This window comes from Dipodomys spectabilis, unplaced genomic scaffold (genome assembly GCF_019054845.1).
Source record: "Dipodomys spectabilis isolate Male_0828 unplaced genomic scaffold, ASM1905484v1 ptg000163l, whole genome shotgun sequence".
Classification (NCBI taxonomy): Eukaryota; Metazoa; Chordata; class Mammalia; order Rodentia; family Heteromyidae; genus Dipodomys; species Dipodomys spectabilis.
In genome coordinates this window covers 13,995,824-14,022,500 of record NW_024870840.1, presented here as the reverse complement: position 1 = coordinate 14,022,500, position 26,677 = coordinate 13,995,824, and the positions used below count along the sequence as shown (strand labels likewise).

The 26,677-nt window shown below is 43.8% G+C and overlaps 1 protein-coding gene across 1 annotated transcript in view; it reads right to left on the bottom strand.

Annotated features, from left to right (window-relative positions):
- Window positions 1–15,462, bottom strand: part of Stab2 (stabilin 2) — a 139,701-nt gene extending 124,239 nt beyond the window's left edge. The window contains exons 1-3 of the mRNA XM_042693213.1: window positions 15,226–15,462; window positions 11,223–11,356; window positions 4,712–4,827 (exon numbers count right to left, since the gene is read on the bottom strand). Of these exons, the coding sequence (XP_042549147.1) occupies window positions 4,712–4,827; window positions 11,223–11,356; window positions 15,226–15,303 (328 nt within the window). The 5' untranslated portion in view covers window positions 15,304–15,462. The remainder of the gene's footprint in view (window positions 1–4,711; window positions 4,828–11,222; window positions 11,357–15,225) is intronic.
- Window positions 15,463–26,677: the final 11,215 nt, after the last annotated feature.

The following is a 26,677-nucleotide window of genomic DNA, read 5'->3' as shown; positions in this document are numbered from 1 at the left end:
TAGGTGTTGCATATATATACATATATAGTAAGCACCCAATAAATGTATGATCCTAATAAATAGGCCAGTCCTGGAAGGAACTTCGGAGAAAGGCAGTGGGAGTATGGGGAGGGAAGCCTCCTTTTTTTTTTTTTTTTAAATACCCTAAATAGAATGTCTTAACATTATATGAAAACTACTTGCTTTTTTCTCCCCCCCGGTCCTGAGGCTTGAACTCAGGGCCTGGGCACTGTCTCTGAGCTTCTTTTGCTCAAAGCTGGTGTTCTATTGCTTGAGCCATAGCACCACTTCCAGCTTTATTGCATATAAGAGTCTCATGAAATTTCCTGTCCAGGCTGGCTTTGAAACATGATCCTCAGATCTCAGCCTCCTGAGTAGCTAGGATTACTGGTATAAGCCACGGGTGCCTGGCTACTTGCTTGGTTTTTTAAATAAAAATCTTAAGTAAGAGTATAAATGTATTTCCTGCATCTTAAATCATTTTCTATCCCCTCAGACCCCATTAAGAATAAAGATGATGAATTGGCATTCTTGGAAATCACACTTGAAATAGCTGCTATAGAATTTGCCACACGGGCGTGTTTCTGGAGCATTGTTAGGCTGAAGCAACTGATAAGACTTCTTTGGGCCACTATCACATTTCCTTTTTGGTCCCTTCTATTCTGGTGGTCTCCTGTATCATGACTTTGTTCACGCAGGGTATTTAACCATTATTAGTTGTCAGCAAATCATTAGCTAGTCTGTTGTTTTAAAGGAAGATAGTAACTTCCTGCCTATCACTAGGCCAGGACCTCCTTGTAACTTTATTTCCTAAGGGGCTGTAGTTCGCTTTACTACCCTTGTTTTGAAGCTGGCTGTCCAGGGCTAGCAGAAAATCTGTCCTACTTGGTATAAATCTATGTCTAGCTTCTGTGTATAGCTCGTTGGATTGTTTGTGTGGGAAATGAAGGTTCTTCAGGTGAACCCAGTAGTAGGTGTTACTCCAAGCAAAACAAAGAACTTGCTTCAAAGGATGGCTTTTTTTTTCTGTCGGTCATGGGGCTTGAACTCTGGGCCTGGACACTGTCCCTCAGCTCTTCAGCTCGAGGTGAGCGCTCTACCACTTGAGCCATAGCGCCACTACCAGTTTTCTAGTGGTTTATTGGAGATAAGAGTCTCACAGACTTTCCTGCCCTGGCTGGCTTTGAACTGTGATCCTCATATCCACGGGCGTCTGGCCAAAGGACAGCTTGATATTGTCTTGATATTGTCACAATGACAAGGAAATATCAGCACAAGTCGGGCAGCAGTGGCTCACACCTGTAATCCTAGTTACTCAGGAGTCTGAGGATTGTGGTGTGAAGCCAGCTCAGGCAGGAAAGTGTGTGAGATTTTTTTTATACCTAATTAACTACCAAAAAGCTGAAATTGAGCTGTGGCTCACATTGTACAGTGCTAGCCTTGGGCAAAAGTCAAGTGAGCATGTGAGACCCTGAGTTTAGGCCTCAGTACTGGCATGTGAGTGCACACATATGCACACATGCACACACACACACACACACACACACTCACACACACACACACACACACACATACACAAGGTGGGGGAGGGAGAGAATGATTTTCATCTAAAGTAAAATATCAGCTGTTCAAATATGACTAAAATTTCAACTTAAAACTGTCTTTGTGTGTCAATGAGCAAAGACTTGTGTATGTGCTTAGGCATTTACGCACCAAGCAGTCCAAATTTTACTCAGGAAGAATCAGGTTAAATTCAAGTGCAAACAACTTGCTTATGTCAGGATGATATATTCCCTGCCCCCACCCCCCAAGTGAGGATTCACCCCTTATTCTTAATTTTAGAAGATGACATTTTTTTTCATTACTTTTCTGTGTTTTGTATGCTTTTAGCATCATTTATTGTTATTTTAGATAGAACTAGAATCGTGTTGCGAAGTGGGCAGAGGTGTAGAGTCTGAACGTGTTTGCTGTTGTTTCTATAAAGGAAGTGGATGCCCATCCGCCTCAGTGGAAGGTCACTCCTGGGGCTGGAAATGTCCTTCCCCAGCCAAGGAGCCTGTCAGCAGCTCTGGAATGGCCTTGCCCTGGCGGATGAGGAATGTGATAGGCAGGACTTTGCTTGTCACTGCCACCGAGGGGGAGAGGTGAAATGCACAACCAAATGGAGGATTTATCTTCTTCCTGAGCTGCAGGAAGGAAGGCTTCTGTGACATTTAGTGTGTTTGGAATAGAAGATAAAGGGAAGTAGCCTTTTACCCCAGTGCGAGGACAACAGAAATCAATGTCGACAGAAAATAATGTTCAGGACTTGCTTTTTTGCCTGTTTTGCTTCTCTGGCCTCCAGACCTGTCCAAAGGATATGCATGAGCATTCAATGAATTGTTTTAGATGCTTCTGATCCTAAGATGACCCTTGCCCACAGTTACCTGCTCTAAGTGCGTGATAGCACAAAATCTGTTATCGATTATGAATCCTGTTTGCCTGCTGATGTTTAAGACATTATCCACTCTTATAAAAAAAAGCTCACAGAAAGAGGGTTATTTTGCTTGTCTTTTATGATTAGAGGGTGGTTTTGATTATGATTTACTCATTCATTTGATTCATAAAACTTTTACCCAGTGCTTTCTTACCAAGTCCTTTTTAAAAAAAAAAAAATGACCAGAATAATGTCTGAAAATCTCCTTATAGTTTTGTAAAGTAGAACTCAGTGACCTCTCATTTGACAGATGAGGCATAAGCAGGAAGCTATTCGCCCAAACTAGTAGAAGATCTAAATTCAGACCAGATCTTTTGGTTGCTGGCTCTGTCTTCTTTTGCTCTCCTGGCTGTGGCCTGTTGGTTCATTCTATTAGACAAGACAAGTTATGTAATGTATCTTAGACAAAGTCTTTTCTTGTCTACCCTGTGTCTGATTAATAAGATAACAGCAGATTAGTTTTCACTGTCCAGAAAGAAGAAAGCAAATCTAAAAGTTCTTTCTGTTGTATTGAGATGTCTGTAGGAGCTAACTGTGGTGTGGCCATATCTGACACAAAAGCAGTCCTTGAAATCTGAAAGTGTGGGGCGATTGCTTTAAAATCTTTTAAAAAATTATCTTCAAGTAGTTGTACAAAGGGGTTTCAATTCAACATGTCCGTTTATGAGTATAATGCTTTGCTTCTGAATGCCTGATGTGGTATGCTAAACTCAAAGAAATGCACAGTATCAACATGCTGGGTGAAAGCTAGCACAGGAAAGTTCATAGACAGGAGGGCTGGGAGAATCAATCCCAAATCTTGATCCTGCATAGCAAGGAATATACTCTAGATAGTGACTGGAAAGGCTGAAGGGACCATCAAAGGAGGAATTAGAAAGACATGTAGAAGATCTCTCTCTTTCTTTGTCTCTGTCTCTGTCTCTGATTCTGTCTCTGTCTCTCTCTCTCTCACACACACATCTCTTTTTTTTGACAAGCTCTATGTTAAGCAGTGAAATGATGCAGAAGAGAGCAAGCAGCTTTTGGTGCTGGAAAAACTTGAACTTAATCACTTATCATCCTTAAATTAAATGGGCAAGAAGATAATCTTTGACCATTTGAATCCTCATAGATAACTGTCTAACTCAAAGATTTGCTTTAAGAATTATATGACATAATCAAGAGCCAAGTACTTCTTCTCCAGGACCTATGTCAGTGGTATTAAACAAATGGAAGTTAGTATATTATTGAATTGTTAGTTAAGAAGAAAACCAAAGCAATCCAAACACAGGAGACATACTACATGTACAAGGCAAGCTCAACAATTTGAAAGTAATATGGGAAAAAACCTCCACCAAAATTGAAACAAGCCAAAACATATTGACTCATATTCTGTTATAAGGGTTCTTTATATAACAGAATATGAGTCAATATTTTTCTTACTAGCTTTCTTATTTGCTTATATTACTTTAAAAAACAACAAAGCGAAATCCAACTCATTTTATGAGGATCCTAAGGCGATGTTTTCATTATATCTTAGAAGATAGGAACAAGTGGTGAACTCATTGGTTAAAAAATTATGATTTAATCGCTGAAAAGGGGAAGGAGGAGGAATTTCACACTGTTTGCTTAACATAGCAAATATCAACATCTGCAATCGGTTTCAGCTAAGGAATGTTATGCATGACCACAAAAGTCTGAGTTGCTCATCAACTGAGAGAATAGGTCAGAATTAATTTGTCTATATGTACATTTACATTATACAGTTTCTTTACATTGAAGCATCTTAAGTTCAACATAATAGAGCTTGTTTATTCCATCCTGAGATTTAAATATCTAGAATACTTCATGATTATTTTTGTTTCTAAACAGTAATTACAGTCTTTGAGATGTAACAAAATTTCTTCTTAAAAGAGTTGCTTTGTTTTTGGCAGAGGGATCACATTTATCCAACATTCATCCTTCGACAATAAACTGTTTTTTTTCTTTTTCGTGAAAATGAACATCCTTTCAATTCCCCTTTTCTGATTTAGAAAAGAATTCTCTTAAAGAGAGAAGATCTCTAGCAGAATGTAACAGATTTCATTATAAAAACAGACAGGGCAAGAGAGGTTTTTATTTTTCTTCTGCAGATAGACTGAAATAGAAATTTCTAGAAAATGTTGCTTTTATTCTATTTTTATTAGACTTTCTTCATCTCAAATTTCTGTTAAATGGGACATTCAGAAGGAAGGATTAAAGCATAGTACTACTTACCCTGGCAGTCTGGCCCCCAGTGTCCTGGACAACATTGAGGCTGGAGGTAGTTCTTCCTACAAATATGGCGGCACCCAGGCAAAGGCCAAGAGTATGATTTGACGTCATAGTTATACCTTGTGGGAGCAAAGAGAGGATGTTACCCATTGAGATACGAGCAGTGAAGTTAAGCAGGTGGTGAGATTGCTCTAGGTCTGTATACTTATCCATATTAAAAAATATAGATTAAACAAAATTGGCTCTCTAGGTAGAATAAAACTTAATCATAAATTATTATTATTATATTATTTTATTCTTAGTTTCTATTTTTATCTGTGCTGATCCTGGGACTTGAACTCAGGGCCTGGGCACTGTCCCTGAGCATTTTTTTTTTTTGTTCAAGGTTAGCACTCTACCACTTGAACCACAGCTCTACTTCCAGGTTTTTGGTGGGTAATTAGAGATAAGAGTTGCATAGAAATTTCCTGCCTGGAGTGGTTTGAACCTGGATCCTCAGATTTCAGCCACTTGAGTAGACAGGATTATAGGTGAGCCACCAGTGCCCGTTGGCTTAATTGTTATACTTAATTGTTATAAATGGAGGGGGGAAAACGTGAGAAGCTATGAACACAGGAGGAAGTACCTCAAGTGGAATTGGGAGTGAAGCTAGTAGATAAAATAAATTATTAGGTCTTGGCACATGTCAGAGGTGGGCCTCAGACCGCTCACAGAGTATCTAGCCGTCAGTGCTAGAAGGGAAAGGTGGTGAGTTACACAATGTACAGGATTTAATGCAAACTTATTGTTTAAGATTAGCTTATTTATTGCAGATACCATAGATGTAGTCATTTCTGTGGCAGAGGCAGTGTAATGGAGTGAGTGATATGCACCTCAGTATCCTTGTAGGAGATAGAATGATGAGTTCTTCAGAAGTATTTCTAGTGCCAGCTGAGGTGCAGCTCTAGAGTAGCAATTCCATAGAGACTAGGCACCATTGTCTGTGTGAGGGTCTGGCTTATTTCTAGATTAGACTACAGTATGACTAGAGAGCATCCTTCATCAGTCTCATCTTTGACAACTGGGTTCTCTTTAAGAACAGAGGGAAGGGCTGAGAAGGTGGCTCAGTGGTAGAGCACTTGCTTTGCATGGATGAGGCCCTGGGTTCGATTCCTCAGTACCACATAACCAGAAAAAAAAAGCCAGAAGTGGCGCTGTGGCTCAAGTGGTAGAGCGCTAGCCTTGAGCTGAAGAGCTGAGGGACAGCGTCCAGGCCCAGAGTTCAGGCCCATGACCAGACCCCCCCCCAAAAAAATAAAAATAAAATAAAAAAAGAACAGAGGGGTGGCTCACACCAGTAATTCTAGCTACTTAGGAGGCTGATATCTGAGGATATCAACCTTTGAACTGAGGAGGATCTTGGTTCAAAGCCAGCCCAGGCAGGGAAGTCTGTGAGACTCTTATCTCAAAATAACTACCAGGAAACTGGAAGTGGTGCTGTGGCTCAAGTGGTAGAGTGCTCGCCTTGAGTTGAAGAGCTGAGAGATAGTGCCCAGGCCCAGAGTTCAAGCCCCATGACCACCATGACCACCACCACCACCACCAACAAGAAAAGAACAGAAGGAAGGTGAGTTCAAGGCCGTGTTCCCACATATAAGAGGGTAACAGGTACATGAATGAATGTCCGCATCATATATCGTCAGTGAAAGTCAAGGCAAAACCATAGTGAGACATGATCTCACCACTATTAGGATAGTCATTATATTTTTTAAAAAGCCCCAATACAATAAGGATTGGTCAGGATATGGAAAAAAAAAGAAACCACTGTACACAGAGGTGGTAATGCAAAGTGATACAGAAACCATAAAAATAGTTTGGAAGCTCTTCAAATATTAAAAATGGAACTATCATGTGGTCCGTCAATCCTATTTCTGGGGCTCTAGCCAAAGGAATTGATATTAAGATCTCAAAAAGATATGTGTTCATGTTCATTGCATCATAATTCACAATAGCCAAGACATGGGAGCAATCTAAACTTCCATCAAAGGATGAAAGGATGGAGAAAATATAGTATATATGTATCATATATGTGTAGACATATATGACGTATGTTATATAAACAACATATAGTGATATATAATGTGGTACATAATGATATGATAATATGTAATTATATAAATAATATGGATATGATATATAATGATATTCTATGAACGTGGTATGTAATATTCATAATGGAACATTTTTACCCTTTAAAAAGAAAGATGTCTTGTACTTTGTAAGCAACATGGATTAACAGAAGGATATTATGCCATGTGTAGCCTAGGCCAGATATATTTTACTGTGTATAATATAGGCCAGATACAAAATGACAAATATTCCATGGTAATACTTATATGAGGAATCTAAAATGAGCAGAGAGTAGACTGGTGGTTTCCTGGGGCTGGAATGAAGGGAAAATTTGGTATTGTGTAAAAAGGAAACAAAGTTTTGGCTATGCAAAAATAAGAAAGTCCTAGAATTCTATTGAAAGGTATACTGACTATAGTTATTAATAATGTTAACTTAAAAATGGATGCATAAAATTTGCAAAAAAGGATAGACTTTGCATTGAGTGTTCTTATTGCCCCAAAAAATGAGGACCGGAGAAAACTTTTGGAAGTGATGGACATGTTTATGGCATTGCTTGTGGTGATGGCTTTATGGGTATATACTTTTCTCTAAGTACATTGAGTTGTGTACATTTAGATAGATACAGCTCTGTGTGTGTGTGTGTGTGTGTGTGTGTGTGTGTGTGTGTGTGTGTGTGTGTGTGTACCAGTCCTGGGGCTTGAACTCAGGGCCTGGGCTATGTCCCTGAGCCTATCTGCTCAAGGCTAGTGCTCTAGCACTTTGAGCACTGGCCTCAAGCATCAATCCTCAGATCTTAGCCTCCAGAACAGTTGTGATTACAGGCATGAGCCACTGGCACCCAGCATGTACAGTTTTTGCATGTGAATCCTACTTAAATAAGGTGATTTTAAGAAACACCGAAAATATAAAACAAGACCAAACAAAAGAGTCAGTCTTGGATTTGTTCCAGCACAAATGAATGAGACAACAAAGTCTTCAATACTGAAACAAACAGTAGGAGTACAAAATTGTAATGGTGTGTGTGTGTATGTGTGCATGCACGCACGCACACACACACAAACACACACACACACACACACACACACACACTCACACACACACACAGGGTCTAATTCGGTGCTTACTTTGGCCCTGAACAGGACATTAGCCAGTACAAAAGTATTCTCAGGACAGTGGGCATATTACTTTACTTATTTACTTTTCTTAGCATTTATTGACTTTCACAAGGGAGATGTATTCTTTTAACCTTGAGCTTTGATATAATTCTAGTTGAAAATGAAACTGGCTGCAAATATGTTCAGAAATTCAGGGGTCAAGTGCAGATATATGTTTGTTAATTCTAGAATGGCCAATTAAAATATTGTGAAACTATTTAAAATAGTGATTTGTGGAGTAGTATGTACTGTGGGTATGTTAAACAATGTGCATTCACATGTAATATAATAGCATTAAGATTTTATTCCACACAAAATTTTAAAATACCAGTTTTTCATTCTTGAACTGAAAATGAACTCATTGAGAGATATTTGATTTCCAAATTAGTAAGCATTGCTTTTGTCTCTGAGCCTCATGGATATCCCCATTAGCTGGTGAGAAGCTGAATGAACTCTTTGCCAGAAGTAGCCATGAATTATGATGATTTTGTATGGAGATCTTTAAGAAGGCCAAACATGCCTGGCACCAGTGGCTCACACATGTAATCCTAGCTACTCAGGAGGCTGAGATCTGATGATTGCAGTTCAAAGCCAGCCCAGGCAGAAAAGTCCCCATGAGACTCTTTATCTACAATGAGCCACTCAAAAACTGGAAGTGGCGCTGTGGCTGAAGTGGTAGAGCACTAGTCTTGAGCACAAAGAGGCTCAGGAACAGTGCCCAGGCTCTCAGTTCAAGCCCTGCAATTGACCAAAACCAAAAACAACAACAACAAAAAGAATGCAGAACTCAGATGAGCACATGTGGCTCATGCCTGTAAACCTAGCTGCTCAGGAGGCTTAGGGCCTAGATCTTTGCTCAAAGCTAGCCTGGGCAGAGAAATTCGTGATGCTCCATCTCCAAAAAAGAAAAAAAACCAGCAAAAAGCCAGGCATGGAGACATGGCTCAAGTGATAGAGTGCTATCTGAGCAAGCACAAGGCCCTGAGTTCAAACCTTGGTACTAGGGAGAGGAAGGGAAGAAAAAAGAAAAGAATGTAACCATCAACAAAAATTTCAACCCTGTTAATATTCTTCCTCCATTTCCTCCTCCTCCCTTTCTAATCCTCCTTTTTCTCTATTCCCCCTTCTCTTCCTCTTCCCTTTCCTCCTCCCTCTCCTCTTTCTCTTATTTTTTCAGCCCTGGTTTTTGCTGGTTACTTTAAAGATAGTTTTTAATTTTCTGCCTGAGCTCATGGCTGGATGGTTATCAGTTCATTTTAAGTTTCCAGTAGTTGCTGGGGTAACAAGTGTCTGTTAACCTCATCCATCATCCCTCTGTTGAGATGGAGTCTCTCAGCTTTTCTGAATAGGCTGACCTGGAAACTTGATCATCACGATCTCAGCCTCCTATGCCACTTAGGATAACAGGCATGTGCAACTGTGCTCAGAAATGAGTTGAGATAGGATCTTGTGAACTTTTCTTTCTGGGTTGTCCTCACATTGTAATCCTTCAATTCTCCTCCTCTTTTTTTTTTTTTTTTTGGGTCCTGTTGTGGGGCCTGAACTCTGGGCCTGGGTGCTGTCCCTCAGCTCTTCAGCTCAAGGCTAGCGCTCTATCACTTGAGCCACAGCGCCACTTCCGGCTTTTTTCCTTTTGCTTATATGGTGCTGAGGAATCGAACCCAGGGCCTCAAGTATGCAAGGCAAGCGCTCTACCACTGAGCCACCTTCTCAGTCCCAATTCTCCTCCTCTTAAGTAGTTAGGATTACAGATATGAACCTCTGGCACCTGCTACCATGCTGAAATTCTCTCTCTCTCTCTCTCTTACTTTCTTGCTTCTCTCTTTCCTTCCCTCCCCTCTCCTTCCTTCCCCTCCCCTTCCCCTTCCCTCCCCTCTCCTTCCTTCCCCTCCCCTTCCCCTTCCCTCCCCTCTCCTTCCTTCCCCTCCCCTTCCCCTTCCCTCCCCTCTCCTTCCTTCCCCTCCCCTTCCCTTCCCTCCCCTTCCCCTTCCCTCCCCTTCCCTCCCCTCTCCTTCCTTCCCCTCCCCTTCCCCTTCCCTCCCCTTCCCCTTCCTTCCCCTCCCCTTCCCCTTCCCTCCCCTCCCCTTCCCCTCCCCTCTCCTTCCCCTTCCCTCCCCTCTCCTTCCTTCCCCTCCCCTTCCCCTTCCCTCCCCTTCCCCTCCCCTTCCCCTTCCCTCCCCTTCCCCTTCCCTCCCCTTCCCCTTCCCTCCCCTTCCCTCCCCTCCCCTTCCCCTCCCCTCCCCTTCCCCTTCCCTCCCCTTCCCCTTCCCTCCCCTTCCCTCCCCTCCCCTTCCCCTCCCCTCCCCTTCCCCTCCCCTTCCCCTTCCCTCCCCTCTCCTTCCTTCCCCTCCCCTTCCCCTTCCCTCCCCTTCCCCTTCCCTCCCCTTCCCCTTCCCTCCCCTTCCCCTTCCCTCCCCTTCCCCTTCCCTCCCCTTCCCCTTCCCTCCCCTTCCCCTTCCCTCCCCTCTCCTTCCTTCCCCTCCCCTTCCCCTTCCCTCCCCTCTCCTTCCCTCCCCTCCCCTTCCCCTCCCCTCCCCTTCCCCTTCCCTCCCCTCTCCTTCCTTCCCCTCCCCTTCCCCTCCCCTCCCCTTCCCCTCCCCTCCCCTTCCCCTTCCCTCCTTCTTCCCTTCCCTTCCCTTCCATTTCCGTTCCTTTCCTTCCTTTGGTTGGCCATGAGACTTGAACTCAGGGCCTGCTCTACTCAAGGCTAGCAGCACTCTACCACTTTGAGCCACAGCTCCACTTCTGTTTTGTTTTGTAGTGGTTAATTGGAGATAAGAGTATCCCACAGATTTTCCTGCCAAAGCTGGCTTTGAACTTCGATCCTCCAGATCTCAGCCTTCTGAATAGCTAGGATTACAGGCGTGAGCCACTGGTGCTCAGCTCTGAAATTCTTTTGTTCCTTTTCTTTGCTTTCAAATTAGCATCAAGAAGCTCCAGCTTATTAGACTCATGACTTTTTTTTTTGACACATTCAGACTAGATACCTTTCCAAATGAAACAAAACCAAAAGTAAGGAAGGGAAGAGGAAGAGTGACTGACTTGTAAAATGCAATGTAGTCAGTTTTATATTAAGACCAATAGTAGTAGCATATGCAAATTAAAGTTTGTACATTTGGAGTTAGCCCAGTGTGGACTCAGTGTATTCTTAGAGAAAAATCAAGGAAATGCTTTGCACAAGTTTTTGAAATCACAAGAGTGCCAAGACTTGAACATACTTATTATTATTATATTTTTGTAATGAGTACCTGCAATCACGAACACCAACAGAGTTGTTGGTTATCTTAGTGTAACCATCTGGGCACTTGATTCCAAGATTGAGCCAGCAGGATTTGCACTGTGTCCTAATTGTTAGAACAGATTCCTTATCACATCTTTTTGCCTGTTGGAACATAACAAAGAATATCAGTTCTCTTTATCAGAGTCTTGCAAAATCTGCCTTGCTCAATTAAAAAAAATAAATTATCTTCAAGTAGTTGTACAAAGGAGGTGACATTTAACAAGCAGTTTGTGAATACAATGTACCTTGATTAGTGTCACCCCTTTTAACATTTTACAGGTCAATTTTTTTTGTTCCATTTCCATAGATATGTCAGAGATGGCAATGAGGTTGATTGGTAATGCCTGGCTCCTTGTTTTCAACCTATCTGGTAGAGTGTTGGGCTCGATGAGTAATGCATGCTCTGTGTATAGGAAAAGCAAGAGTACTGTTTGTGCTATATATGTGACATCCCTCATCTGTATGTCATTACCCCTATTGTACAAAGAACCTGAAATATATTGCATGACATGTGCCTCAAATAGGAAATTGCTAGCACAGGTTATTTAAGGCCAAGTGGTCATAAGTCGTAGTCCTTGAGGATAATCTTTCAAAATTAATTCAATAGGGACATCGGCTGCAGGACCAGCCCTGTGCTAAATGCTGTGGAAGACACAGGCCCTGTGCCAGAGACACCTGCAATGCTTGGGTGATCATCTATCTAGAAGTAGGCTGCATGGCCAGGGATTTTTTTTGTGTTGTCCCTGGCTGTAGCCTCCATGCCTAGAAAACTGTCTGATGCCTAGTGGTGCCCATGAATACTGGTGGATGGAATGAATGCATTGGGGATATGAGACAGACATGCGAGGCACAGTTATTGGGCAACCTAGAATGGCAGAGAATTAACGGCTAACATGAGTGACCGGATTTATTCTGGCCAGGCCTTTGCAAACTCCTCTTGCTTCTGATGCTGGGGTAGACAGAGTTCCTTCTCTATCATGAGTTTCCTTCCTCTCCCCAGAAAGCTGCTGCTAAAACAGTTTTGTGTAAGGCATACAGACTGAACTTGGGAGTTGGAAGACCTGAGTCTGGAGCAGATTTTTATTTCTTTCTAAGCATGCAATTTGTGTGTGTGTGTGTGTGTGTGTGTGTGCATGTGCACACACAGAGGTGTGCACACCCACACCAGCCTTGAACTCAGGGCCTGGGCATTACCCTTTAGCTTTTTTACTCAAGGCTAACACTACCACTTGAGCCACATCTCTACTTCTGGCCTTTTGGTGGTTTATTAGAGATAAGCCTCTGATGGTCTTTCCTGCCTGGACTGGCTTTGAACTGTGATCCTCAGATCTCAGCCTGAGTAGCTAGGAATATAGGCGTGAGCACCTGACTAAGAATGCGATTTGAAGGAACTCTTGCCTTTTGTCATCATTGTAATGCTGGAGATCTCAATAAGCACTCTCAAGGCACTGGACCTTTTGATAATGTAACAGGTACAGATTCTCTGCTCAGTATCTGGAGTAGCACCACAATGTATTCTGGCCCATGAAATCTTCTCTGTCTGATCTCAGTGCTTCACCTGTTGCTGATCCCACAGGAGTGTTCTCTCCCCTCCCCTTGGCTACTGAGTCTATATCCTCTGCTTCTCTGCTTAGTACCATCCCTTCCACAAAACCATACTCATCAGGCTTCTTTTGCTCAAGCTCTGCCTGTTCCCCGATTGGCCCAGTGGGACAGTGTGAGCCTTTGCTCCCCAGTGAGAAAACCCTTTGGGGAGAGGGCTATGTCTCCTATGGGTCTCCTACACCCCACAGCTCATCCTACAGGCCAGCACAGGTTAGGTACAATGGAAATGTTATCAGTGCTTTTACGCTGATGGCAGTATACAGAGTCTACCTGAGAAGCAACCTTATGTTTGCAGGACAATTTATGATTATGCACACCTCCAAAAGCATTGCTTTAGTTGACCATCACAGCTTTAGAGAGGGTATTATCTTCATTTCTGGAGTGGAGTAAGGGAAGAGGATGCAGAGATTTGTCAAAGACCATGCAATCGTTAATGTTCCTTTTCCTCCACATTTCTCATTAATGCATATTGTATAATGCAGGGGTTTAAAAGGTGGGTGATAGTTCCATGAATGCATATAATAAAGTTTGATCATATATACTCTTTCTTATCCCCTCTCCTTCATCCTCATTAAAATATTTCTTGCCATTTAAAAAATGGGTTTCCCTAGGACTTTTTCATACATGCATGTAGTAATTACTGTTTTCTGCTTCCTTAATTGGCTCTTTCGCTTCCCTACCCCCCAGTGGCACAAAGAAAATGAAAATCTCTGCTTTTTAAAAATAAAAATTGGAATCTTTCATTTGGAGATCATTATGGACGCAAATATGACTGGAATGTTCTTTACTTACATATAGCTTATATTAGCCTCTTTTTAGCTGTCTCAACACCTGCTTGCTTTTATTTTATTTATTTTTTTTCAATACTTATTGAGCCTTTATTATGGGTTAGGCATTATCCTCGACTTGTGCTCAGCTCTTCCAGCCAGCTATGATATTTCACACACTCTCTTTCTCTCTCTTGTGGCAGAGCTGAGGATCACACACAGGGCTTTGCACTTGCTAGACAAGTGCTCTTTCACTGAGCCAAATCCCCAACCTTCTGCTTGTTTTCATAAAGCAGTTTTCTGTGCATCAAGGTTTCTCCTTGGATGGTTGTCTGGATGGCCCTTTGACTTTCCTTTCTTTGCAGGTTCTATTTATGACTGTCTTTTAAAGACATCCTTTAAACTTCAAGTGGCCTTTTTGAAGTGGACTGGCTCACTCATTTACCTCTTATCAGTAGGCAGAAACTTAATCTAGGTGAGAAGCAAGCAGATCCAAGGCCTGGTAAACACTAGTGATGGAGATGATGATGCAGCAGTGATCATTTCTACCACTGTGGCTCACTGTCCCTGCAGAAAGTAAAGCTCAGAGCATTTGTTAAGCAGACCCATGGAAAGGCATAGCTCACACTCATCCCTAGCTATCTTCCATGGTGGAGTAGTAACCAGCAGCCATTTCCCCATGTTTTCATGAAAAGCATTATCAGAGTAAGATCCACCTGAGTATAGTTGTTGTGTGTGGATAAACATTTGCTTGTCACGGTTGCAGAAGCATGTCTTCTCTCTCTCTCTCTCTGTGCTTGTGCGTATGCATGTGTGTGTGTGTACATGCCAGTACTGGGACTTGAACTCAGAGCCTTGCACTCTTGCTTTAGCAGCTTTTATTATTGTTTTGCTCAAGACTGAAGCTCTACAACTTGAGCCGTGCCTCTACTTCCATTTTTTTGCTTGTTATTTGAAGATAAGAGTCTGGGATTTGTCTGCCCAGATTGACTTTGAACCTTAATCCTCAAATCTCCACTTCCTGAGTAGCTAGAATTACAGGCATGTCACCAGAGCCTGGCTTTCAATCTATTCTGAATTGATCAGAAATCAGATATTGCAAAATGTACCCTCCTCATTGGCTGTCACTGCTAAGTGGCCCCGCTCTGCAATGGCAGCTGTGTGAATGGACTGGACGAAGGTCTCAGTCAAGGTCTGTAGAAGCCAGAAGGGATGGATGGATGCCTGATGGGGTTCATGAACATGTCTCCTTCTTCTGTCAGCCCTGGAATTCTCCAGGGCGTCCTTCCACACCAGTTAGTTTCCACGTGTGAACAGACAGGGTGTTTGACTAATGAGGGGAGTGAGGACTAAGGCCAACAGAAGCCAGTGCTTCCTGGTCTGCAGGGGGAAGGACAGCACTGAAATCAGCTTCTCAGAGCAGAGATTGAACAGTGTCAGAACCTTTCCTTACAAACTTTCTCTTGACTTGATGACATCCAGATAGGGACCTTTTCCTATGATGCTATGGGGGAAACAAAGGGCTTCTGAACACAGCATGCACATGAACAACAGCAACAACAAAGAAAAGTGCAAACACTCGTGGAAGTTTCATCTTACCTGTCCTGGGCTTTCAGTCTGGGAGCTGGAAACTTGCACAAGCCACCCAAGGAGAAACAGTTGGAAGTATCGTAGCATGTCAGCAATTGTCTGCTCCTTCTCCTGGCCAGGCACTTTTCAGAACAATTTAGCTTTGGGGGAATTCTTTCTCATTTCAGTGTTGACTTTAAAATCCTCGCCTTCCCTTTTCCTAGAGGGAAATGAGAAGATACACAGGATTGGCCTCTAAGCAGGAAAAATGGCAGATTCAGGGTCTTCTGCAGATGGGTCGCTCTGTCCTGTATATATGGCCTGGCTGAATGACAGGATTTCCTGGAAAGGCCAGGATGGACCTGGGATTCCTACGCCTTGTGAAACTCCCAGGGCCGGCTCTGCCCACTCCGCTGCTGGGCTCGCCTGCTCTCTCTTCTAAACCACAGACAGCATGGGTTATCCTGGGCCTTTCTGTATAAAGGCCAAGGTCCAAGTGTGTTGTCAAGTCGTGTTTGAAGGGCATTCCTTCCGGATGTGGAAGGAATGGCACAGAGGCCTGGTCCAGGTTCTGTGTGCTGGTCAGCTCCACTAGATGTGGACAGCTGGGTTTTCAGCACATCCTTTCTCCTCTTCCAGGCGTCTCTAGTATCAAGTGATGGGTCTGTGGATCTGATCCAGCCTTTCATGGCTCCATCGAACATCACTACTGCCAGGAAGACTTCCTGTCCCGTTCCCTCCCAGACTTTTCCATACAGTACCACGAAACCCCAGTCACACCTATTCCAGTTCATCTATCTGTCTTGTCCTCCATCTGCATCTGTGAATCCTTTGAGGGCAGAAGCGAAGTCTTTTCCTGTTCTGTATCCCACACCACTTTCTAAGAGCTAGCCCATGCCAGTCGCTCTTCTAGACCTCTCTGTGGATCTGTTTGACTTTTGAAGCACTGGAATGGAATAATGAGGATCATGCTCCCCAGTTTACATAGGAGGAAACTGAGGCAGAAAGATTAAGCAACTTACTCTAATCACAAAGCTAGGGGATCGCAAATACAGAATTCAGACTGCGGTTTCAGAGCCAGCACTGCTCACCCCTGATTTATGCTACTGAAAATAATTCAGAGTTTATGAACGAATAAATAGCAGTCCTATTAGACATCATGAGGAAAAGGGTCACACAGGACAGCATCTGGGCCTCTCAACAAATGGGCGTAGTAAGGAAACAGGTTGACTCATGCAGTCCCAGATACTATAGTTTTAGTTAAATGATTCCTCTCTCCCTCCCTCTCTTCTTTCCCCCTACTCTTCTTCCCCTCCCCCCCCCCCATGCATACACACTCTTGAAACTATTCACCAATAATCTAAGAGACTTTCCCAACATAAGCCCTTTGGAAGCTAACCAAAAGTCTAAGTGTGAAGATAACAAACAACTTGGCCAGCTGGGATGGCTCATGTCTGTAACTCCAGCTAAACTGGAGACATAAAATATCTGAGGCCAATCTTGACAAAAATGTGAGATCCTATCTGAAAGGAAAAAAAATCCCAACAAACAAAAAAACTCAGTCAAACATGGGCTGAGTGGGGCAGGGATCAAGTGGTAGAGCACCTGTTTAGCAAATGCAAGGCTCTGAGTTCAAGTACCGCTACAGCCCAAACAACAATAACAACAAATCCCCAAAACTGACGTCTGATCTTAGCTCTAGACTAGCCGCATCAGAGCTCCTGGGCATGGGGCACAGGTTGAGGATTTCTGAGGCTTCTCAGGTGATTTTCCTGGCGCTGACTAGTCCCTTAAAGATCTACTAGTAATCATTGAAGGACAATGTTCATTTGTCACAGCAGCTGTATGACCTTGACTAATTGGTCAGGGAAATAAGTTAGAAGCTTTTTTTCTGAGTGTGTATGTGTGTGTGTGTGTGTATGTGTGTGTGTGTGTGTGCATGCATATGTGTCTGTGTGTGTATACATGCGTATATGCTGGCCTAGAGCTTGAACTCAGGGCCTGGGGTCTGTCCCCGAGGATTTTTCCTTTGCTGGGCTAGAGTTCTACTACTTGAGCCACAGTAACACTTTTGTTTTGTTTTGTTTTTTTATTGGTTAATTCAACATAAGAGTCTCACTGACTTTTCCTGGCTAGGCTGGCTTCGAACTGTGATCCCTAGATCCTCAGCTTCTTGAGTAGCTAGTATTACAGGCAAGAGCCACCAGCGCCCAGCTGGAGTCTTTTCTTTCTGAAGAGTGGGGATAAGTGTTTGGGGCTTGGAATGAGCTAGAGCCCCAATGGAATAGTGAAAGGAATCTATGTGGCTGATTTCATGATACTCTTGGGAGATGATGGCCAGATGATTTTGGGAACCTTTTCTTTTGGATTGACCACGCTCCCTAGGCCAGCCTGGGTCCTGCAGAATACCCAAATGAACTCAAGTAAGCACAGATGAGCACTGAGGTGGTATTTTCCCAGTTGTCTGTGACCAAGGGCTGCTTTGTTGCTTTCTGCAGATTCATTCAGCAGGTTCCAGATCTGGTCATGTGGTGGGTGAGCTCTGTGAGGGGAAAAAAACTGCCTTAGACTTCATCAGGGAGGCGATTCTAATTTTTCATTCCCAGGAAGTGGAAATTGGCCTGTCTAGGACCTGTGGGTGAACTTCAGCCATTATCTAGAAAGAACGTTCTTGTAGTTCTTGTCACGTAGTTTAGAAATGGTCTGCAGCACGGTGGCATTTGATCTTGTTTCTGGCAGTCTCCTTTGCTTGCTGTACACAGAGACTCTTCAGCTTCGTCTAAGTCCTTACCATCCTGTCCCCCAGTATGTCTGCAATTGCCAAGTAGAGTCCCAAGAAGGGCCCCTTGCACCTGGTGGGTGCTCAGTCATGCTTGACACCCTGCAAATGTGACAGACAGCGGCTGCCCAGACTTCCACCTTTTCCTGTTGTCGTGCTGGGTGGCCCTGGATTTCCCCTGGCTTGGGTCGTCACAGTTGTGCGGATCTGTGTGTCCCTTATTGGGAAGCGTGCCATATTCCTTTCAGCAGATGGTTGTAATCGCTGCCTCTGTTCGTTTAAGTTTTGCATTGTCTTTTCTTCCCAGGCAGCTAGCTTACTTCTACATCATTGATTTTTTTTTTGTCATGGGGCTTGAACTCAGGGCCTAGATGCTGTCCTTAGGCTTTCAAGGATAGTGTTCTACCACTTTGAGCCACAGCTCTACTTCCAGCCTTTTTGGGTAGTTAATTGGAGATAAGAGTCTCTCGGCCTTTCCTGCCCTGCCTGGCTTCCAACCACGATCCTCAGATCTCAGCCTCCTGAGTAGCTAGGATCGCAGGTACGAGCCACCCGCGCCCGGCCCACATCGTCATTTTAGACCTGGGAAGGCTCTCCCCTTCCGCCCTGTGTTCTCTCCTGTTCCTCCTTATGTCTTTCTTGACGTCCACTCACCCTCTGCCTCCCAGGCCTCCGCTGTGACACGGTGAGAGGTGCGTTTCCTGCCAGGTGATGGGAGAACTTTCTGGTGTGCAATCTCAGAGGACTCTTTTCATAGTAGAAAAAAGAAAATAAAACCAAACCAACATCAGGATGGAGTGTGGGAAGTTTCCTAGGTCACATGTTGAGCATTTGCTGTGGTTATTGACTCTGATGGTCAATGTTTAATTGTTCTGTGTATGGTGTCTTTGCTCTATAATATGCTTGTTATAGAATCTGAAGTCTTTAGTTACTTTGGCTCTTCTGGAGCTTGGGAGTAGGAATGAAAAAAAAATACAATTTTTTTAACCAGAAAATTGGCCTCTGTTTCTCAATTTCATTTCTGGACTTTTGTCTCCCTAGCAAAGTAAAAGACACTGTTGGGTAAGAGTAGACTTGTTCTACTTCATAAGAATAACTCTAACCACCAGTGTCCTGGCTTAGTTCATGATTTCATTAAAAATGAAAGGATTTTATATAAAAATGATTCCACATTAAAAATAACCTCTAGTTGGGTACCAGTGGCTCACACCTGTAATCCTAGATCCTTAGGAGGTTGAGCTCTGAAGATTGAGGCTCAAAACCAACCTGTACTAACAAATCCAGGAGACTCTTATCTCAAAAAAAAAAAAAACCAGCAGGAGAGATGGATTTTTTCTGTCCTATTGTGAAGAGTTCTTGCTCGAGTGGACACTGCCAGTGGAATTAGTTTATTAAACAAATAGCTTGGGGTTAGATTCTTCTGGACATTCTTTTGTGATTTATTAGGAAGAAATGTCAGTACCCAAAACATCCAGGCAAGTGCTTAACACATTTTCTTTTCTCCTTCATATCTGATTATAACTTTGAGACAACCTGTAGCTATTTATATCACAATTGTAAAAGGGAATTTACATTTTTCTTCTTGGTTGAGCTCTTTCCTGTACTGATCTGCTGAGTGACATCACATCCCTGTTTTCTTTGCTTGTCTCTCTTTTCTGCTTTTGGTGAAAAAAAATCTTTTTTTTTATTTTTAAGATCAAAGGCCATGTCTAACCAAACCAAAAATAGTGTATAGTTTTGTATAGTAAACAGTTAAAATAACCTTGGTTTTAAAAAAACTGACATGAAAAAGACATTTTAATATCTTCTAATGAAATAAACTTTATTTATTTACTTTTTTTGGTCAATCATGGGCTTAAACTCAGGGCCTGGGTGCTGTTCCTGAGCTTGTTTGTTCAAGACTAGCACTTTGCCACTTTGAGCCACACCTCGACTTCTGGCTTTTTGGTGGTTAACTGAAGATAAGAGACACATGAACTTTCTTGCCTAGGCTGGCTTCGAACTATGATCCTCAGATCTCAGCCTCCTGAGTAGCTAGGATTATAGGTGTGAGCCCCCAGTACCCAGCTTAAATAATATTTTACTGGGCTTGCTTGTATAAGTGGCTGTCCTACATGCCTTTCTTTAATTGTGTAGACAAGGTCATATCTAACAGCATGATTTGTTTCCTTACATGTTATCACAGGAAACTTTTTTTGATGTATTTAATCAACAAACATTTATAGATTTCCAGACACTATTCTGGTTCCTGAGAACAAAGTTAGTTATGGTGCCTTTTGTGCGTTATAAATTCTAGCTTGCGTTTGTCTATATTTCCCCGTGTGAATACTACTACAACTCTGTGAGATAGAATGAGCAAGGGAGTCCTGTCTGGATTTGGAAGCAAGTAGTTTACTCAGCTTGAATAAACGCTAAAAGTCCCTTAGCTGGGAGCCATTTCTCAGGGACCAGTTTAAGGCGTCATTACGGTGGGAATCAGATCTGGCCGGCTGTAGTTGGAATGCTCATGTCTCTGTGTAGGACGCACATCAGGACTGAGGCTCTGCATCTCTGAGCTGCGGAGAAAGCTGAAGGTGCCATTGAACGAATGCACCTTTGCCTCACATGCCCTGTCTCAGACCTCTGCATTGTGCTTTTCAAGGGAAATCAAGTGACCCCAGGGCTGACAGGGAGCAGGGCTTTCTGCACACTCATCAGATCCTGGCTGCTTCCCCAAGCAGGGAACATGTCCTGGCACGTGCGTCCTCATCCCCAAAGCCTTTCCCTTTTCCTCTGCTAGCGTAAATCTATCCACACAGCAATTTCCCTGTGTGTGTGTGTGTGTGTGTGTGTGTGTGTGACTTTTGTTTTTCCTTTTTGGGGAAACCAGTCAGCAAGTCCTGCTGTAGACAAAATTGGAAAGTAGGTGAAGTTTCTCTAAGCTCCCCCTCCCTTGACTTCCCTTTCTGCATCCTCCCCCACCCCCACATTCCTCCAGTCAATTAATCAATAATTATGGGGCGATCACCACTCCCAGGATACATTTCTGCTTAGGATGTTATTTTATGGTAGGCAAACATTCAATCATTTAGTTCTTGCATGGGCCTGGTGAACATCTGTCCACCCAGTTCTTTCTTCTTGTCAATGGCATCTGCAATTGTGTTGACGCTACCTTCAACTTCCTTATGAATCTCATGAGTCCAGCCACTTCCTTCTGCCCACCACCCTTCCTTGGACAAAACCTCCACAACCTCTTGCAGACATTAATGTAGTTGATCCCTCTTAATCTTCTTCTTTCCATTTCCTTTTTACCTCCTACGACTCACTAGACAGACAGCACTGAAGAGTTCTCTCTCGAAAGTATAAGAACCAGGGTTCCCAGATTCAAACTACTGTGGCTTGGGTGCAACCTATTGCTGTAGTTCTGGGTGCTCCTTGACCTGAGCTTCTGTCTGGCCTCATCTTGAAGCAATCTGGAATTCATTTTGCTATGTACCCTCTCCCTCCATTCTGCGTGTCCTTCTTCCCAACGTGAGTTCCCGTCCTTGGCGATCTTACAAGCTGTTCCCTCTGCTCTTCTCTTTGATTTGTACCTGATTGAGTCCCCGCCCCTCTCATCTCTCATTGTTGCGATGTCACCTCACAGAGCGGCCAGATCCCTAAGCTAGTGGGATGTGAACACTAAGCAACTCTATTGCCCTCTCATTTTAGTTCCACATATAGCACTTTATGTAATAAAGGAGTAATCGCATCTCATTTGTACCATCTGTCTTTCCCTCTACTGAAATGTTGGGTCCAGGAGAACCTTTCCCCACAGGTGTTACCCCCATTGCCTAGGATAGTCTGATGCATGACAGTACATTGCAAATAAACTTGCATGCATTTCTCCTACCCTTGCGTAAGGGGCACCCTTTATAAATCAGAACACTGAAGTGAGTAGAGGTCTGTGAATGGGTTTCAGTCCCATTTGTGGGGATAGAGTGAAAAATGAAAATGGAAAGCCCATGTTCAAACCTTATTAAACATTTCAAGGGACATGATAAATTGTATAGGACTCTAAACATTCACACACTGAGGCCAAAGGAAACTAGGCATAGGAGCAGTGGCTCAATAGCTCCGTGCAGATGATCATTATAAATGACATTCTATGAAAAGGAAACAAGAGGCACTTTTTAATTGCCATTGGTGGTGGTGGTGTTTTCTTTTCCCAGGTAATCCTCCAGGGAAGGCAAAAGGAGAGAATAGCATGAAGGAGGTGAGGAGGTTCACTAAGGGGATATCCCAGAGGAGATACTGTCGGAAGAGGGGAAGAGGCTGTGAGGTGGGGCTGGTCCTGGGCTCTGAGGAACACATGGGCTTCTGAATAGGGGAAAGACATGATCACCTTCATTAGGAAGCCAGCATTCCGTTAGAACAGATCCCAGGGCAAGAGGAGGAGACTTCGCTTTGAGACCAGAGTGCCATCCAGGCCAGAGTCCATGGTGGCTGGAATTAGAGGGATGTGGAGAGAGGTTCAGGCTCCTGATACGTTTCACAGGGAGGACGCTGCAGGCCTTCTTTCCCTTCTTCTGTAGCCAGAGAGCCACATCCTCTGGGAGCCACTGAGTCCCGCCTCCCTGAGAAGCCAAGAGAAAGAATTCTCATTGGGGCTGGCTGATATCCTAGAAGGAGGCTTGGCTGGTAACGTGAAAACGCCAGCCTTGAAAAGCAAGTGCCCTTTGCTACAGCTGGCACTAGGATGGACTTACCCTTGAGAATGGAGGCACCAGAGTCTGGGCAGGAACTGGGTCCTGGGGATGGGAGGAGGGGGGGCAAGAGGTGGGTTCGCACGGTGGCGGTGTCTTGCTGAACAGCGACCCCACGTGGCTTCACTGGTAATGACCGTTCCGAGTCCATCTCTGTCTCAGCCTGTGCGTTACGGAATCCTCCTTCCGATTTTAGGGAGCATGGTGTATTATATAAAGTTAGATGGGGTAGACCCGCTGGAAAGAGACGGTGCCTACCATGTCAAATTAGGATTATGGGGATGCTGGGAGGCAATTTGAGGAAAGAAACACTTGCTCCAGGCTGTGGCAGTTCAGATGTTACATTTTAGGAGCATGAAGGAGGCACTTGGGACTTTGAACTTGCGTCCCCTCCTCACGCCTTTGACAGTTTGGATGTGTGTGCCTCTGTTTCCTAACAGAGGAGGTCTATAGGGTCCCTACTAGCTCACAGAAGTGAGTGAACTCATCAGGCTGGGAGCAGGTGGCTCACGCCTGTAATCCTGGCTACTCAGGAGGCCTAGATCTAAGAATTGCGGCTCAAAGCCAGCCCCAGAAGGAAAGTCAGCAAGACTATTATCTCCAGCGAATCACAAAAACAGCCAGAAGTGGAGTTGTGGCTCACATGTAGATTGCTTTCTTTGAGGGAAAAAAAAAAAGCTCAGGGACAGAGCCCCGACTCTGAGTTCAAGCCCCAGGATCAACACACACACACACACACACACACACGAATTTTGTCCTTCTTCCTCCAATAAAGACAGGAGGAGAGGGGATTAGAAAGAGGAAGAAGAGAGGGATGGAGGAGGGGACAAAAGAGGTTACTGAGGTGAATGGACTGGGCATGGGTTTAAAGGAAGAACTTAGGACCAAAGCTCCAGCAGGGTAACAGCTGGGAACATTGTGATAGCATGTTAATTGTTGGACATCATTCACAGCATGCACTTGAATCACCGTAAGGATCTCCACCCATTCTCTGCAGTAGGTGCTGGTATGGTTTCTGATTCAGCTATGAGGAAATAGGGCCCAGAGATATGATGTGCCAGGTGCCCAGGAGTGGGGCTCATACAGATGGTTCAGCTGCAGATTCTGAATGCGTAGGTCTCTTTGTGCTGCCTTTGTGCCACCAAAACCACTGGAGTAAGAGAAGGATTAAGGTCACTATCAGCAAATGGCATACCTTAGGCCCTTTTAAGAGCTAGCAAGAGGAAACTCAAGCCACTGGATTAAACAAAAGGGAATTTATTCCTGTGATATGGTTTATGTCTCCAAAACTCAGTCTGAAGTACGTGTGTGTGTGTGTATGTGTGTGTGTGTGTGTGTGTGTGTGTGTGTGTGTATACTGGTACTGTGCTTGAACTTGGGGCTTGACACTCTTACCACTACATGTCTACTCCAAGTTTGTTTGTTGTTGTTTTTTGGTGGTTAGTTAGACGTAAGTCTCATCCCAGCTTCTTGAGTAGCTAGGATTACAGGCATGAGTCACTGGTGCCTGGCTTGTATTGAAACTTAATTGTTGTAAAATTTAATTGTGCCTGCATTGAGCAGTGGGACATTTGAGACATTATTAGTCATTGCTAGTTTAAAAGTGTGGATCCAGCTCCATTTTCTACACTCATAGATGTGATGAAGCAGCAAGTAGAACTTCTCTGGATGCTAGAGTTTTGATACTGGAATTCTGAGCCTCCAGAACCATACACCAAAAAGTTTCTGCTCATTATCTTCCTGTTCTCAGGTAGAAAAAGCTATACTTTTAAAAAGCTATACTTTTCTAGTATATTTTAGTAAAATAATACCGAGTTGCTCTTACAGCATACCAGACACCATACCAAGCATCATCTACTTGCTGGTGCTCTACCACTTGAGCCACAGCTCCACTTCTGACTTTTTGGTGGTTCTTTGGAGACAAAAGTCTCATCAATTTTCCTGCCCAGGCTGGCTTTGAACCATAATCCTCAGATCTCAGCCTACTGAGAAGCTAGGATTACAGGCATGAACCACTGGAGCCTGGCAGAAGGTGCTTTTTTCTAAACATATATTTTCCAGCAGAGAAAACTAGAGCTCAAAGGGAATCAGTGACTCACCTCAGCTAAAGTGGATACCATACCATCTTGCTTGGACTAGAGGAGAATGAATAAATGCCATCTGGCAGTGATGTAGTTTTTACGGTGAATGTGTCTTACTTTTAAATTAGCATACAGTAACAGTTTTTCATGGCCCAAGCTTCTCAGAGGTAGCAGAACACAAGAGGTTTAAGCATCTGGTTCCTGGCATTATGATGACTTCTACTTACAAACACTGAGCCCCGAGGCTCAATGGGTCCTGCAGCTGCTCTGCAGAGGCATGTCACCTGTGGGATGCCAGTGAGAGGCTTTTAATCAGGCGATGCCTGGTTGCCTCTGGCCAGAGGGCACACTGCCGCTTGCTTTCTCTCCTCCCTGGGATGCCACTCTGCGGTGGACAGCGCCCCGTTTGCTTGGGACCATAGGTTTGGTCTTGGGAGCTGTCTCTTGCCCTATCTTTTTGTTGGATGGTTCAAAAGAGCCCTTCAGCAGGTGCAATTGCAAGCAACAAAAAGGAAGTGTCTTTGGACAGGCACGAGGTGGGCCCCCCAGGTAGACACAGTACAGCCTTAGACGGACTCCGTCCATGACATGGGTATCTTTCGTGCATTTCCTGGATTTTGCCACTAGATGGCGCTGAGCCATCGTGCACTTTGAGTTCTTGCAGATGCATTGCCTGTTTCTGGTAGAGAATGTTGTTGTGTGCTAAGGAAAGGATTTCTCTCTTGAGTTGTTTAAAATCGCCAAAAACATTAGTCAAGCCAAGAAACATTTTGGGGGTGCTAAAGCAAAGATGACCAGGGATCGTGTGGGAATTACAATGGGAATTACATTGTGACAGACTCAGTTCTGTCACAAAGCACCGCTTAATCTTGGATTGGTAATTTTTTCCCCCTTCTCTTCTTTAGAACTGTTTGGATCCCAAGGTCTTTATCTGTTAAATAATGGGGTTGATGCAGTGGATTGTAGATTCTTAAATTTTGGTTCTTAAATTTTATGACCGCACGCTCTTCTCTTGTGTTCCAAAACCTGCAGAGTGACGCGGTCCTGGTGTTCTAAGTCAGAGCTAGCCCCAGAGCTTCTTTGTTTTGGATCTTCGGTTAAGTGTAACCTCATTTTGCCCTGGGTAGGTTGGTAAGATGTATCAAATCCGAGTAGAAGACACCCATTTTAATTTGAATTACAGATAACCAAATAATATTTTAGTGTATGCCCCTTGGCACCCGTGGTGGAGGATGGAGGCAGTGGAGGAAGGGATCACAGGGTTGTGGTACTCTTTGGCAACTTGGTACTCACAGATCTGGTTTTGGCTGTGTGGATGGAAAAGGGAGGTGAGACGGAGCTTGTCCTGGGCTTGGGTGGGATTTATGTGAATAACCGGAGGCTTCCAGCAGGGACTGTTTGAATCAACCTGTACTGTTCCTACCATCCAATATAGTAAGAGGCCAGGGGGTCCTGAAGCAAGATGCCTTCACTTTATTTATGTATGTTTATATTATTTATTTAATTGTTTTTTCACAGCACCACGCCTGGCTTTTTCTGCTTAGGTGGTGCTGAGGAATCGAACCCAGGGCCTCATGCATACAAGGCAAGCGCTCTACCACAGAGCCACCTTCCCAGCACCTATTATTTTATTTTATTTTTGTTGACCATGGAACATGAACTCAGGGTCTTGGCAATGTCCCTGAGCTCTTTTTGCTCAAGGCTGGTGCTCTACTACTTTAAGCCACAGTGTCACTTTTGGTTTTCTGGTGGTTAGTGGGAGGTAAGAGTCTCATGGACTTTCCTGTTCCACCTGGCTTCAAACTGCCATCTTCAAATAGATCACGGCCTCCTGAATAGCTAGGATTGCAGACATGAGCCACCAGCATCAGATGAACAAAGAAAGACTGTTACAGCCC